Raw genomic sequence first — 14,399 nt, 5'->3', positions numbered from 1 at the left:
TTCATCGAATAGGAATCAAGCACCGTGAGACAAAATAATACATATTAATACATAGATTTTGCGAATGCTAGCAGTGAAGGTCTCGTTCATACACTTTTCAGACTTTTCAAGTACCCACGCTAGAATTCGGGCTCCAAACTGGGCACCGGGTCCCTGTGTCCACACAGTTTTTGTTAAATCTGGGGCAATGAAATGCTTTGTTATCGCTACTTTAAGCCGTGTTTCCAAAATGGCATCTACAGGGTAAAATGAAATAACTATATACACAGACACAAATCGGGTACTAAAGATGCGAACACAACACCATTTTCCGCCGGAAATCAGGCACTGGTTGTCGGGTACCAAGTGTGGACATGCAACCCTTATGTGAATGGCTTTTCTCGGCCATTACTTCTACAGTGGCACGCACTTGGTCGTCCACCACCGTTGTTTACTTTATTCCCCACTTTTGACCTGGTTTTTCGTTTTTAGTCCGCCTTCTCTGACATTTTTCATCTCTTCGAGAAATGTATCAGAGTCAACAATACCTTTTTGCGACGTCACGAACGAAAGATTCTTATAAGAATACACACTTCCACAGTTTATTCAACCTTTCACTGGGACCAGTTTAATTAGCGAAAAACCATCAACACCGCTGGAAAGAACCGGCCTTATAATTAGAAGAAGATCGGTTAAGAAGATCAATTAAAAGAAGATCAGTTTGAACGTGATTTGTTGAAAACTGCCGAAGATATGGCTCCGCAAAAAGTCGCCAAATTATAAAGTCTTTTAATTTGTATATTTGGTGAGGTGAACCAATTTGTAAAGCAATAGCTTCCTCAGTTTTTAAAAAAACCTGGTAAGTCTATTCCCTGGTTAAACGTTCGCTTTTGGTTAACGGTGTAGTTCGCCTCGACAAATGAATGCTGAAGAAAATTGCCATAAAGGGTTGCGTAATGGCATTTCATCATAGATTTTACACATACATATACATATACATATCCTAAGCGATAGTTATAGACGAAATTACTGATTTTTACACGTACAGTGTTCGTAGCTTATACAACAACGATTCGGAAAAGCCAAGAAAAAACTGGTTCCATGATGGGCACCTAAAGTCAATATTTGGCGAAATTTTGTTTATGGCTTTTGTTATTCAAGGAAAAAATAAGTTTTAGGAAGAATTTATTTTTGTTCCCGCGCACATAACTTCTCTAACTATCGTCACTTTAAATATCCAACAGTTTCTTTGAAAATCTCACATTTTTATTGAACAGCGAGAACGGCGATATGTTTACTGCACAGTGAAAAGTCGCCAAGTGTAAGGTAATCTAAGACCATCTTGGATTCTGGATTCCTTGTCGGTTGAACTTGGATTCCAAAATTCCAATCGGTAGCGGGATTCCGGATTCTTTGAGGTGATATATGGATTCAAAATCCCAGGATTCCAGTGCCGACAAGCAAAAGTTTTCAGTTCTCGGATCCGGATATTTCATGTCTTACATGGGGCGAGAAAATCAATCAATCAATCAATCAATCAATTTAATAACGTCAATATATGGGATGGGGTTGCCCGGATCACCCAAGACAGAGGCTCATGTATAAAACGCATGACAATAAAAATACTAAGTCAATAAAGATACAATGTATTTCAATAAAAAAAATTGAAATTGAAAAATTGAAGTTTAAGCCATGAAAACCCCACTCACATCAACTCAGTCTGAACAGAACGGCCCCTTCTGCATTTGTTTCTCGATCAAGCTAAAGGCCGGTCAAAACTTTCATTATTAAAACTAAAATGTTCGCCTTCATTTCAGAATGCTTCCTTTGCCGAAAAGTTATATATTAAAAAGCGCAACACAAAGAATGTGATTATTTTTTCATAGGTCGGATCATGATATGGTACCGGTCGAATACTGGGCAACATCGGCTGTACTTGATAATGAAAAGACCATGAATCTGTTTTATATCTCTTCTGCTGTGTATTTGAGGTCCCCAGAAATGATATGCTCGGAATTAGGTCTAATCTTGTACAGAAAGATCATAATTTGGAATTCACGCTTCGGCTGAATCAGAGTGTTAACGTAGGCACAGGAGTTGTCCGGTGGCTACTTTGACTATTGGCATATAAACATGATAGCTTTTTGGTCCTTATGTTTTATAATTGTTATATAATTGTAAATATAACGAAGTACAAAAGAGTGATGTCCTCATGGACTATAAGAGTGCTGAGTAGGTGAACTTGAGCAGAATGCAAGAAGACTGATCTTGGACATTTATCGTAAGTTTCTATTTCTCGTATTTCTCAGTTTGAAATCGATGATGTATTACAAAAAAAAGGCTTGATAACGAACTTACCTCTGCACTTAAAATATGTAAGCTATTATCGACCCAACAGCTCAGGCACGCAATCCAAGTATTTCTTTTTCTACTTTTTAGGAATATTGACAATTAAATGATGCGCAAGTCACGGACGGCGTTCAAATTGTTATAACAAGGAACCATAAGAGTTCTGCCATTAGGTTTGAATTCATGTAACACTGATGTAATTCACTTATATTTCAATATGTCTTAGTGTATAGTTTACAATTTTCAATAAGGTTTTAACAATTTTATGGCCTTATTTGCATTTCCGGCCTTATGTTAATCAGTTCTATCATTTCTGTCATTTGACATGGTAAGAGTTTTGATATATGTCCACCGTATCTGGGATTTTCATTAACTGGTTTAGAACCGAAACACCTGGAAACTCCAGATTAAAATACCAAAAGACTTTTTCATTATAAAAATATGGAGTAAAAATTAAAAGCGTGAAAACAGTTTAGAAATTACATGTCTCCGTATGAAGGCCTATATTTAAAAGCCATGCACTCAGTCACGTTTTTTACAACTGTATTAGATTCGACAAATAGTATAAATTTACCCTATCGAGGTCAAATTTACCTCATACCATTGATAATTTTTTTTTTTTTTTTAACAGAATTATTCAAAGGTAAACGAACATTAGCTAATAACTGGTGACCAAACGTCAGTTTATTAGCTGTCAGAGAAGACACGCAGAAAAAACCTGACAATTAATGTCAACGTTAGCTTAAAAACATAGGCCGATTAAAACTGCACTAAGCGCATCCCATATAAACTTGGCCGCTCGCTCAGCAGCTTCGCGGCTTATAGCTAGCTCCGTTTGCTTTGCGGCGTTTTACAATGCGTGCTATATTCGATAGGATGAGGAGTTTATTTGTTTTTGACAAGAAACTCACGGCCATCTTTCATCTTTGAATATACGCTATTTTGACCAATATTCGACCACTTTAGTTTAAAACTTAGTTGCACCCGAATCTGATAATTTTGTTAACTTTAAATTTAGGTAGCGCGTATTACTTTACTTTGTAACAGACACGTCTTACCAGCTGTAAACTTTCATAACCGTCCCACTGACGATAAGGGATGTACCGTCGGTAGAAACATGTTTGTTAAAATTAAAAAAGTCGCACTGGATTTTTAAAAACTAGTTGCAAGAGTTCTAATATTTGGTACCGAGACAATCTGTTTAGTCTGTCTTATGATGGAAAATGGATAAAGTTTTTCACTTTAGCGTCGCCTACATTGTACGTCCTGAAATTAGCATTTCTGTAGAGTTCCTATGTTGCCCAGCATCCGACCCTAAGGGACGGACCATTAGAAAACTTATAAAGGGGGGAGGGGGGGGGGGCGAAGTACAAAAAAATATTCGCGCAAGGGAAAATTAAATGAAAAGAAATTCATGCACGCCAATTAATCCTAAAAAATTCATACAAGGAATTTTTATAACGAAAAAAATTCCTGCAGCTCGAAAATCCCCCCCCCCCCCCCCCATAACTTTTCTAATCGTCCGTCCCTAATTAAACGTAACTTTCGACAGGTAAAAGTTTTACATGTATAAGGCTCCTCTTGCTCTCTCACTTCCGATAGGAATCGAGAATCGTGAGACAAAAATTTCCCACTTTTGACCTGGTTCTTCGTAGTTAGTCCGCTCTCTCTGACATTTTTCATCGCTTCAAGAAATGTATCAGAGTCAAAAATACACTTTTTAATTTTGCAACGTCACAAAAGAGAGATTTTTATGAGAATGGACACTTTCACAGTTTATTCAACCTTTGACTGGGACCAGTTAGTGAAAAACAGCCGTCCACACACGCGCACGGCGGGAGAGAACGCCTTAAAATTAGTAAAGAAGATCAGTTTGAGCGTGATTTGTTGAAAACTGCCAAAGATATGGCTCCGCAAAAAGTCGCCGAATTTTACTGTCGTTTGTATATTTGGTGGGGTGAGCCAATTTGTGAAGCAATAGCAGCTTCCTCAGTTTTCAAAAATAAATTTTAAAAAAATGAAAACAAAAAACCTGGTATTTTTTAAAGTCTATTCGCTGGTTAAACTTTCGCTTTTGGTTAACGGAATAGTTCGCCTCGACAAATGAATGAAGAAAATTGGCATAAAGGGTTGCGTACTAGCATTACAATATAGATTTTATACATATCCTTGACTTCAAATATTCATCATTTTCTTTGAAAATCTCACATTTTTATTGAACAGCGACATGTTTACTGCACAGTGAAAAGTCGCTTAGTGTAAGTAATCTAAGACCATCTTGGATTCTGGATTCCACGCTGTGGATTCCGGATTCTTTGAGCTGATATATGGATTCGAAATCCCAGGATTCTGGTGTCCACAAGCAAAAATTTTCCGCTTTTCGGACGGATCCGGATTGCCCTACATGGGGCAAGAAAATTGAAGTTTTAGCCATGAAAACTTTACTCACATTAACTCACCTGAAGAGAACGGCGCTCAGTCTCTTCTGCCGTGTATTTGAGGTCCCGGAAATGATATGCTCGTAATTAGGTCTAATCTTGTACAGAAAGATCTTAATTTGGAATTCACGCTTCGGCTGAAAAGGTTAACAGGGGTTCTTATTCAGAAGATGGTCCTAATGTTTTGAGAAATATAATTGTAAATATACATTTATCAGGCTCAATTTCATTATGACAAGTTTCTCTCAGTTTGATATCGAAAATGTATTACACAAAAGGAAGCCTACATCTGATAACGAACTTACCTCTCGCACTTAATGTAAAATGTGCAAGCAATTATCGACCCAACAGGTCCGCAATCCATTATTTCTTTTTTTACTTTTAAGGAATAATTTTTTCTATAGCTAATAAGGCGCAAGTCACGGACGGCGTTCAAATTGTTATGGCAATGAACCATTCTATTAGGTCTGAATTTTTAATTCAGTTAATGACGTGAAAAGAAGAATATTATAAATTGAGGGTGGATTCATTCGCAACATACCCGTATAGCTGTCGCATTTGCCTCTTGGAATTTTCATTATATTTTAGCCTAAAAACAATAAAAATTCCAGTGATCAAATGCGACAGCTAAACGCGTATGTTCTTGCAAATGAATCCAAATCAATGAAGGGACACCAACAATTTAGGGTAGTTTATTGTCAGTCGATTCCCACCGTTTTGAATATGAAACAGCGCGAAAGGCATATAGGGAATAGAGTTGCTGGCCAATTAAATTTTATTTTTATTTTTTGATTGCTGTAAAAAGCTCTTCGATCGACAAGAATAGCATCGTTTGTACACAAAATTGGGCTTCAAAAATTGGCATGAGAGGCAAGGAAGGCTATACTGATGATCTGTCCTGTTAGCTCCATGCCCTCCCTACATTTTCCTCGCCGATGTTATTTTGTCTTGCCTTGACAATTGTTTTGGAATGTGACCACTCTAAACTTCGGCGGTAATTTATTTTAAACAAACAAACAAACAGAAAAACAACAACAACAAAAAAAGTAAGAAAATCAATTGGCCCCAACATGTAACAATAGGTAAAAACGACACCTGCTATTTTCGATGACGTTTGTAAACATTTCTGCTTTTCTAGAAACCGCTTTGTGACAATACAATTCGAGTATCATGCACGCGGACATGTTACAAGCTTACTAGATAAAAAGGAATTTGAAAGTGACTCTCAAAAAACTCGAAGAAATTAGGTTTCATGTAACAAATCCTATCGCGTGCCGAAATGACTAAAATTCTGTAATAATTAATCTAGATTATACAATAACAAGGACTCTTTCAGAGTAGCCATTATCGTGCCCAGAATCACTCGTCCGACATTTCACCAAAGAGAGTACGAGCACACATACTGAATACAGTCGACTCCCGATAACTGGAACCTTCAAGGGAAATCAAAAGGGTTCAAAACAAGGTTCGAGTCATCGAGGGTAAAATTATACAGAAAATGACCTGAGGGGAAACGAAAATTGGTTCGAGTTAGCGGGAGTTCGAGTTATCGAGGGTTCGAGTTACCGAGGGTAAAATTACAGTGAATGTATGGGCGAATCCAGGGGAAATCGATTTTGGTTCGAGTTAGCGAGGGTTCGAGTTATCGGGAGTCGACTGTAATAAGATCTTAGGACTGCATTCCTGACCAAGAAACCTTTTTAACGAACTTTTGGAAGTTCTCTTTTCTTTTCTTTTTCTTTCTTAGTTTTTTTTCTGTCTTTTTGCACCATAGGCATACCAATGTAAAATAACTCAATCAAAAGGTATAGCAACCCAAATGCAGCAAACGTATAAAGACTTTGTACACTTCTCTGAAAATAAGTCGTTAAATGTTCCATAATTCGTCAGGAAGAGCATTCCATTGCTTGGCGGAATAATATGAAAAACAGTATAGTACATAGGTAGTAGGTCTGGGCTTGCTAATTGACAACACCAGGCTACCACACCAATTATAGTTTGTATAGACAATCACAGAGTGGAATTTAGACTCTTGTAAAAACTTCTCAGTGCGCGTTAATAATATTAGTCATTTTAAGTCATTTTAACCTTGTTAAATAATTTAAGGTCTTGTAGTCAGAAGTCTAATAATTTCATATAAATGTACGTATGTCCTTATTAAAAGGTTCCAGCTTAGTAGAATGTGATTTATTTCCAAATTGCTTGCTATATCAATTGATGAAACAATCTATTTTTTTTTGTTTGGACTTCCGGTTCGTTGCGTCTTGTGAAATACGACTGCATTTTATTGATTCCTGTAGTTACTATTTCCCCCTTATACTCAAACGATTTCAGCACCACCGCTTGATGACTTATTTTATTAACTTTTTTTAAGAGTCGTAAATCAATATCGTTTTACCTTTTCGAAAAGTAAAGTATATAGTATAATGCCTTAAAAGGAATTTTATGTTTGATATTCTTTACGCCATTTTCGAACATAAATCAAAGCCACAAGAAAATCAGCAAACTCGAATACAGTCATCAGGCTGCAGCCTAGGAAGAGACCCATATTTCCGCCAATTTCACCTAAAAACAAAAAAACCAAAAGAAAAAGATTGAATTAGTTTGCAGGTATTGAAGATAAAGTACCAAGAGTGATGAGCTATATAAAGAAACACAAACTTTTGTATTCCTCAAAATACTTCTAATATTCACTCATACGATGCAGGATCGTCTACGTCTGGAAACTTCGAATTCAATGTTAAAAGTTCTAGACTAGAAATACAAAACAATTCTCTCTCTCTCGGCTCGGAGTAAAGCTGTGGGTTAGATACCACTAAATATATCGGACGTTAAAAAAGAACGATTTCTAAATAGTTCTCCTCAAATTGCTATTTGATATCTAATTATAGAAAAGGAGGACGACTATAATATAATCCCCATGATTATAAAAAAGTAGGTCCATAGATATACCTGCTAAAGGTTTTAATGTCTGCTTTTCTTTTCCTGTATTATCATTTAAGAGTCAGTGACTCCTTGTTTTAATGCATTGTACGTCAGTAAGCCCTGTGTTAATTAGATCACTTAACTTCTGTGCTTTAATTATTTTTAGTTGCAAATCTGCAAGGCTTTCTAATAGTTTAAGGTTTTGGTTTTTATTAGATAATTGTGTTATTCATGTACTTGTCTTGCCCCGCCACGATTAGCTTTCCAACTATATGCGGGTAAACTATCCAACTTTTGTATCTTTATACGAAAAATAAAGTTGTTGTTGTTGTTGTTAATGTACCTATTGGAAAGGCGGGGTTGCTGGCATTTGTCTCATTCAAACTCAAACTGCTTAAAGTTAGAACTTGATTTACGGCAAAGATGAGGTCCATCGCAGAGCAATAAGCTGCCTCATATCTTTAAAAAACTGCATGCATGGCCGTCGCCAATATAAAATGTAAGTAGGTTGTTCAAAACGATGTATTTTGTTTAGTGGAGACTTTTAATACAAAAAACTTTGATGATGATACATAAAAACATGGAAGTATTTTAGCTTCGCTTTTTCAAGTGTAAGAGGTAATCCTCCGCCTGAAATACACCCCTTTGTTCAAAGAATTGAACCCAGATCAGAAAGACTTCAAAACTAAAAATTATAACATGTAGTGCGCGTACTCAGCTTGGCGATCAGTAAAAGAAAAAAATTGGCCTGAATATGAAATAAGCAATTTTAAAAATAGCTCATACCAAATAGGGCTTCAATTCCAAATCCCACCGTCTGCTCTTGTAATTCGTAGCTGAGTGTCTTGTAACCAATTTGAAGGAATACAAAGTTTTTCCTAGATAATAAGGGTCATAGATCGCCGTTAACGATCAGCATTTACTGTAACTCTAAGAATACTGCAACGTCCATTAGTCAGTATATTAATAAACAGAAGGCGAAAATGAAAGTTAAAGTAAAAGAAAAGCAACGACTTTCTCTTATTATATCTATATATTGTATAAGAAATATGTGAATCACAGAACCCCGCTAAGAAGAGGCTAACAACCAGAAGTAGGAAGAAAGGGAAAAGAGCCAATGGAAAAAAGACAATATATAAAAACAAAAAAAAATAAACAAATAAACAAAAACAAAAAACAAAACAACAATAACAAAAAAACCGAGCTTTGACGGTGGAAACCGAATTTAAACGCATTTCATCGTATTTAAACAACGTATGTCCTAAAAAGTCGATATAACCCGTCTTCTTATTTCGATTTTCGCTATTATTTTGAAAATAATGTCCAAATCGCACCTATTTTCTCTAAAAGGCACTTCTATCTTTGAAGTGTATCTACAAAAGCATTTCATTTTCCAGGTTTGTGGCTGTTTTGTTAACACGCTGTCTTTTTCCTAGGCAACTGCAGATGCCCAAATCGATATAAAGGTTGATAGAAATATTTACGGCTAAAGCTAGATCACACTTCGATTAGCGATCCTCGTGGGAGTCACACGCGATGCGAATTCTGACAAAATTATAAACCTCACTTGGCACGACAGTCTTCGGCCGTCGCTTCGCGAGGAACTGCATTGTTATCGATAGGAGTAGCAAATGCCAATAAGCCTCTTATTTTCCCTAGGATCTTGGGGGCCATGCCCGCGGTGACCAATCCTTGTTTGGAACCCTAAGCAAGGGATTTTATGGAAAGTTTCCCCCACCTACTTTCATCACAAACATTGCCGTCACTATGATTTAACCCAATTTAGATTAAAAACAACTCAAAACAACTGTCTTAAATAAATGGTGATCAATAGCTGCAACTTTCTTGACTCTATTTTTTTAATTATTATAATTTATTTCATTATTTCACACTATATATTAAGATATTTACACAAGTTTACTACTTATTTACTACTAACCAATTAAAATGAATTTTGGACAAAAAGTTCCTTAACACTTTAGGTATAACTAAACGTAACTGCCTCTTATACCCAACGACGAAGCATTGCACTTTCCCTCGAGTCGTGGCATTCACCCTTAATCTTTTATGCATATGTTGCATGGTCGACGATACGTACCTCATGTAATCAAAAGAACGATTCAAACCAAGTGATTGCATTACGGTTGCAGAGCCCACATCCGGGAAACTTGAATAATACACCTCAGTGGTGTATCTTGTCTCGTTACAGGGGACTGGACAGTCGCATCGTGTAGTCTCCAAATAGGCTGAAAATTCAGTAGTATATGTGTTTTTTCAGACGGATTTTAAAGCGGGTAAGATTTCACGTCTTAAAGCCATTTTACATGGCGACTAAGCATCAGTGTGCAAACATACGTAAGCACAGGACAACTGCATGTAAAACGGGTTAGACTTAAGAAAAAACCAAGGATAAAACATGAAAGATTTCCATTAATTTCTTGTTGTTATTATTTGCTTTGTTGCTTCGTACCCAGGACGGTGCAGTCATGACACATTCACAAACTGTCATGCCACTTTATGTCACTGCAAACCACAGTTTCAGTCTTAATCATTCGCTGTCTTAAAGCGGGCTGGTAAAATAAATGATCTTCCTGTAGCGGATGGCGATAAGGGCTCTTACTTATACCCCAACCCCCACCTCCCGTTCGGACTTCAGAAAAAAGAAAAGGCTATACTTTAGAAAGTACAGAGTACGGTTTCTTACATGTAGTATTGAGAATGCAGGGCTGATCCATTTTAGTACAACTTCTTATTGTCTTCTCCTCTGCTGAAAAAGTGAGTGAACCAAACCATTACAACTCATTTATATGCTAACTGAATATTTAGACTTTACAGAATGCCGATCTAGTCAAGTATTCAGACGAATGTTAACGTATCATTTCTGTAGGTCGATAACCCAAATCTCAATTAGCTTAATCAATGACATCATCATCATCATCGTCATGAACATCACCATCATTTTTTTTTATCTAATAAATCCGGTTGCATTTTAAGGCAGCTTGCAAGCTGATGGGGACCAGCTACCATACACACATTTAAGGTTGACCTCACTACCGGGTTTTACCTTCCTTACTCTTTTGGAGAAACGCACGATCGAAGGTGCTTATACTTTTTTGTTGGGGTACTGTGCAAGGTTTGACCTTGGTTTGACCAAGATGAAAATCTAACAACTTCTTGATCAGGGCGGTGACGTAGACGAATTAGTTATATCAAGTTATGAGAACAAAAGAAAACAAGCAAACAACAAAGACATTACTCATACCCGCATATTCAGCAGGGTGACATTTACAACTCTTCATCACGGCCTCAGCAATACACTCGAACAAGCAGCTTTTCGTTGTGTAGGTTCCCTTTGTCTTCAACTTCCTATTTTCACATTTTGTTTCGTAAGGTTTCTCAAGATTTATTATCTGTCAAGACATTACAACACTTTAATCAGTTGCACTTTCGCCAAAGAACCCGTCTTAGCTATTTCGCAATGGGCGTTAACCTCTAAAAAACAGAGCAGGGGGCACTTTATCCCAGCATAGTTAACTCCGATCGTGATCGTGATTGAAATTCCAGGGGATACTGGTATTCAACTTAGGAGGCAGCGTGGTGAGTGGTCAGTGCTTCGGGCTCTCAATGTTCGAGTCCCGCTCTGGCCAATTTCTGGATTTGTTCTCTGTCGCCCGAGTTCAAATCCTCGGCCACGCTTGTAAATAGCCAACTGGTTGCCTCGTGCCAGTTGGGGTTTTTTATCCTGTTATGTTGTATTTGAATTATTTGTTTCTAAGTATTTGAGAGGAGTGCCTATAAATTAGCTGGAATTAAGCCAAGCGCACTTTCCACTATAAACAAGTCTTAAAACCTTTTAACCCAGGATTTGGTAGATGGGTGCCACTAAGGGTTTCAAACCCATATGACAAAATATGCGGACTATTATCCTTATTTGATTAAACAAGACCCTCGCAGCTATATGCGACTAAAACCTTTTCCTGTGCTGATAGTGGTACTCACCCTTTGTTGGTGTAATGTAATTGAAGCTTGCATCCCTGGTTGTACGTTGATTCCATCCCAAGGAATGATGGTTTCCCCTTGCTGATGGATGACTACTGTGAAACCCTCTGACAGCCTTCCAATTGTGTGGTCTTCGACTTGAGCGTCCAGCAAGATATTCAAACCTCCTCCAGCTCCATTGAGTTGCGCCTTTCTTATGTTATTAGGGTCAGCGTTGAAGGTATAGCATATACCCCAATCGGTGACTGTTGTTTTGAAATCCAAAACTCCGCACCACTCAGAAGTGTCGAAAAAACACAAACCAGGACTCAATATCTCCTCGATTCCCTGACTGTACTTTTCATAATATCGGCCTGTGTCGAAAAAAATCCCAGATCTTTGTTGAGCAGCTATGAGTCTTTCAGAGTACTCCTGAGTGCAGTTTGGAACAATTTTCGCACCGTCAAATAAAATAAAACTCAAGCAACAACACATCATGGCTGCTCCACAAGGTTTCCCTTCACGCACTGCGGCCGTGGCAGAACAAACACTGTCATTGAGGCCATATTTGACGTAATTGGGGTCGCCGTCCAGAGCAGACATCTTTTTCCTACTTACAAGATTAAGCGGACAAATTGATACAGCTGGAAAGTCCAGCTTATCTGTATATTTTTGAGTTATGACGGTATTTATAGGCCAGTTGTAATACTTAACAAGAGATTTGTGTGCTGTGTACAGAAAGTAAGCCGTGAATGCCAGGAGAATAAGAAGCCAGCCAATCCTGGCCCAGAGTGGTCGCTTCCAGAACACGTATCGAATACCATGTAATGAAGTGGCATTGACGAAATTATTCCATATTTCCATAGAGCCTGGGAGATTTTTTTCGGGATCTGAATCACCTTCATTTTCTTGTTTTGCCTCTGGTCTTATGGCTTCAAGCTCAACATCCTCAGTTGTCATTTTTCCTAGTATGGAAAAGCATAAAAAAACATAAATAAATAAAACAGTGTTTAGAACTGAATAAGTCTTTTATACAGCTAAATAAAATCACACCAAATATATAAACAAAAAAGGATACTATTAAGAAGTTAATCACACCGCTGGAACTGATTGTTTATTATCAGCATATATTTTAATCTCATATCAGTAGGATAGGTAGGTAATTATTCCTAAGAAAGTTATCAAATTCAGTTTAGAGCTTTTTCACTGAACTGGTCTCCGGGGCTAGTTGCAAAATTCCTGGCGTCGGACGTTAGACAAAAGTCCTGACGTTGAGCCCAGTCAAGAGGGTTTTTTCCACGCCAAACGTTAGTCTATTGTCTATTGACGTCTGACCTGGAGACCGTTCAAATTAGAAATTACTCGGTCCGGAAAGCTGTTTTGTTAACATTGAACCTCTTCGCAGATAATAAGATAAAATATCAATCAACAAAACGAAATGGGCCCAGCGGTTTGTTAGCTTATGGACCCTCGTCTATATTCGTTGAAAGATTTTGTTTTAATATTTTAGAATCAGCCGAGTTGTAACTAAACATTTCCACCCCTTCCCTTGAAAAACTAATACTCCATACTGATGATTAAATGTTTCGTTATGAATGATACCTCTAATCCAGACCACTCCCCATCCTAGTCTTAATTACTTGAAACTTCACTGCTCCACCATCCCCCCCTCCCCCCCCCGCCCTCTCGGGGAGGTCGCTAGCAGTGAAGGCCATCTAGTTACCTGAAATCCAGTTGTTTTCTCTTTTGACAGGCGTCTTTTCCTTCATCGTCAGTTCAAAGAGCGATTCAAGTCTAGAATGGCTTGCCTTTTATATCTGAGAATACATTAATGTCGGAAAGAGATAAAGTTTGTCAGTTGCACTATTCAACAATTGGGCTGCTTTAGGACACACAGGAGGAAGATGCCAGCACGGAAAGCATGCTGCATGCCGATGGTACAAAAAAATCAAGTACCGTATTTATTCGAATAAGCGCCCAACCTCGAATTAGCGCCCACTTCGAATAAGCGCCCATCCTAAAGGAAGAAAAAGTTGATAAGCGCCCAGTCTCGAATAAGCGCCCAGCGCCACCCCTGTTCCTCCCCCCACCCTAAAACAATTGAATAACTACTAATAAGAGACTTCCCGAAGACTGAGTTTTCTTCAGAGTATTTTACAGAAACCTTACTTTGTTACGTCTTCGCGGTTTGTTATTACCGCTGTTGTTTTGTTGCAAAATAAACATACTACACTTACTGAAAATGGTGAAAATTTAATAAGCGCAAATCCTTGAATAAGCGCCCACCACAAATAAGCACTCACCCTCAAGGTCCAAAAATTTAGTAAGCGCCCAGGACGGTTAAGCGAATAAATACTAATATATAATCAAGGCGGATGTTTATTTCATTGGTAATTCAGTGATAATGTCTCAGAGTATTGCTTGCTTTCGATTATGGTCGATTCTGGAACACGTGACCAACAATATGAATAAGAGTTGCTTACTGACTAGCTGCAGTGTTCAAGCGCTGGACAGCGCTATCCACCGGATAAATCACTATCCAGCAGATAAGTATTAGAGAAACCAATTCTACTACCCAGTAGATAGCGGTATTCACGTCTGAAAAAACTTGTGCCTGGGCTTTATGTGTAGTCGGTCAGTAAAAGTATCAGTAAAGTGACAATGTGATAGTGGCGGTCTAGCAGGTGGGACGCCGTGAGCAAAACGCCGTAACGTTGTGAAATGGCTTTC

General features: G+C 37.9%; 1 protein-coding gene across 2 annotated transcripts; it reads right to left on the bottom strand.

The window, feature by feature from the left end:
• Positions 1-6,931: 6,931 nt before the first annotated feature.
• Positions 6,932-13,597, bottom strand: LOC140941185 (acid-sensing ion channel 4-A-like). Of its 2 annotated transcripts, none has more exons than XM_073390161.1 (7): positions 13,393-13,597; positions 11,691-12,634; positions 10,954-11,101; positions 10,396-10,455; positions 9,790-9,937; positions 8,478-8,569; positions 6,932-7,331 (listed from the first exon to the last, which is right to left on the bottom strand). In XM_073390161.1, the coding sequence occupies exons 1-7, from the start codon at positions 13,436-13,438 to the stop codon at positions 7,210-7,212; spliced, it is 1,560 nt and encodes a 519-aa protein (XP_073246262.1). In that variant the 5' UTR covers positions 13,439-13,597; the 3' UTR covers positions 6,932-7,209. The 2 variants fall into 2 exon arrangements, with proteins under 2 accessions (XP_073246262.1, XP_073246261.1); XM_073390160.1 differs by having other exon boundaries at positions 10,396-10,458; positions 13,393-13,594.
• Between the last annotated feature and the right edge of the window lie 802 nt (positions 13,598-14,399).

This window comes from Porites lutea, chromosome 6, assembly GCF_958299795.1.
Source record: "Porites lutea chromosome 6, jaPorLute2.1, whole genome shotgun sequence".
NCBI classification, from domain to species: Eukaryota; Metazoa; Cnidaria; class Anthozoa; order Scleractinia; family Poritidae; genus Porites; species Porites lutea.
Note: the sequence above shows the minus strand (reverse complement) of the source record. Positions and strands in the feature narration are given on the sequence as shown.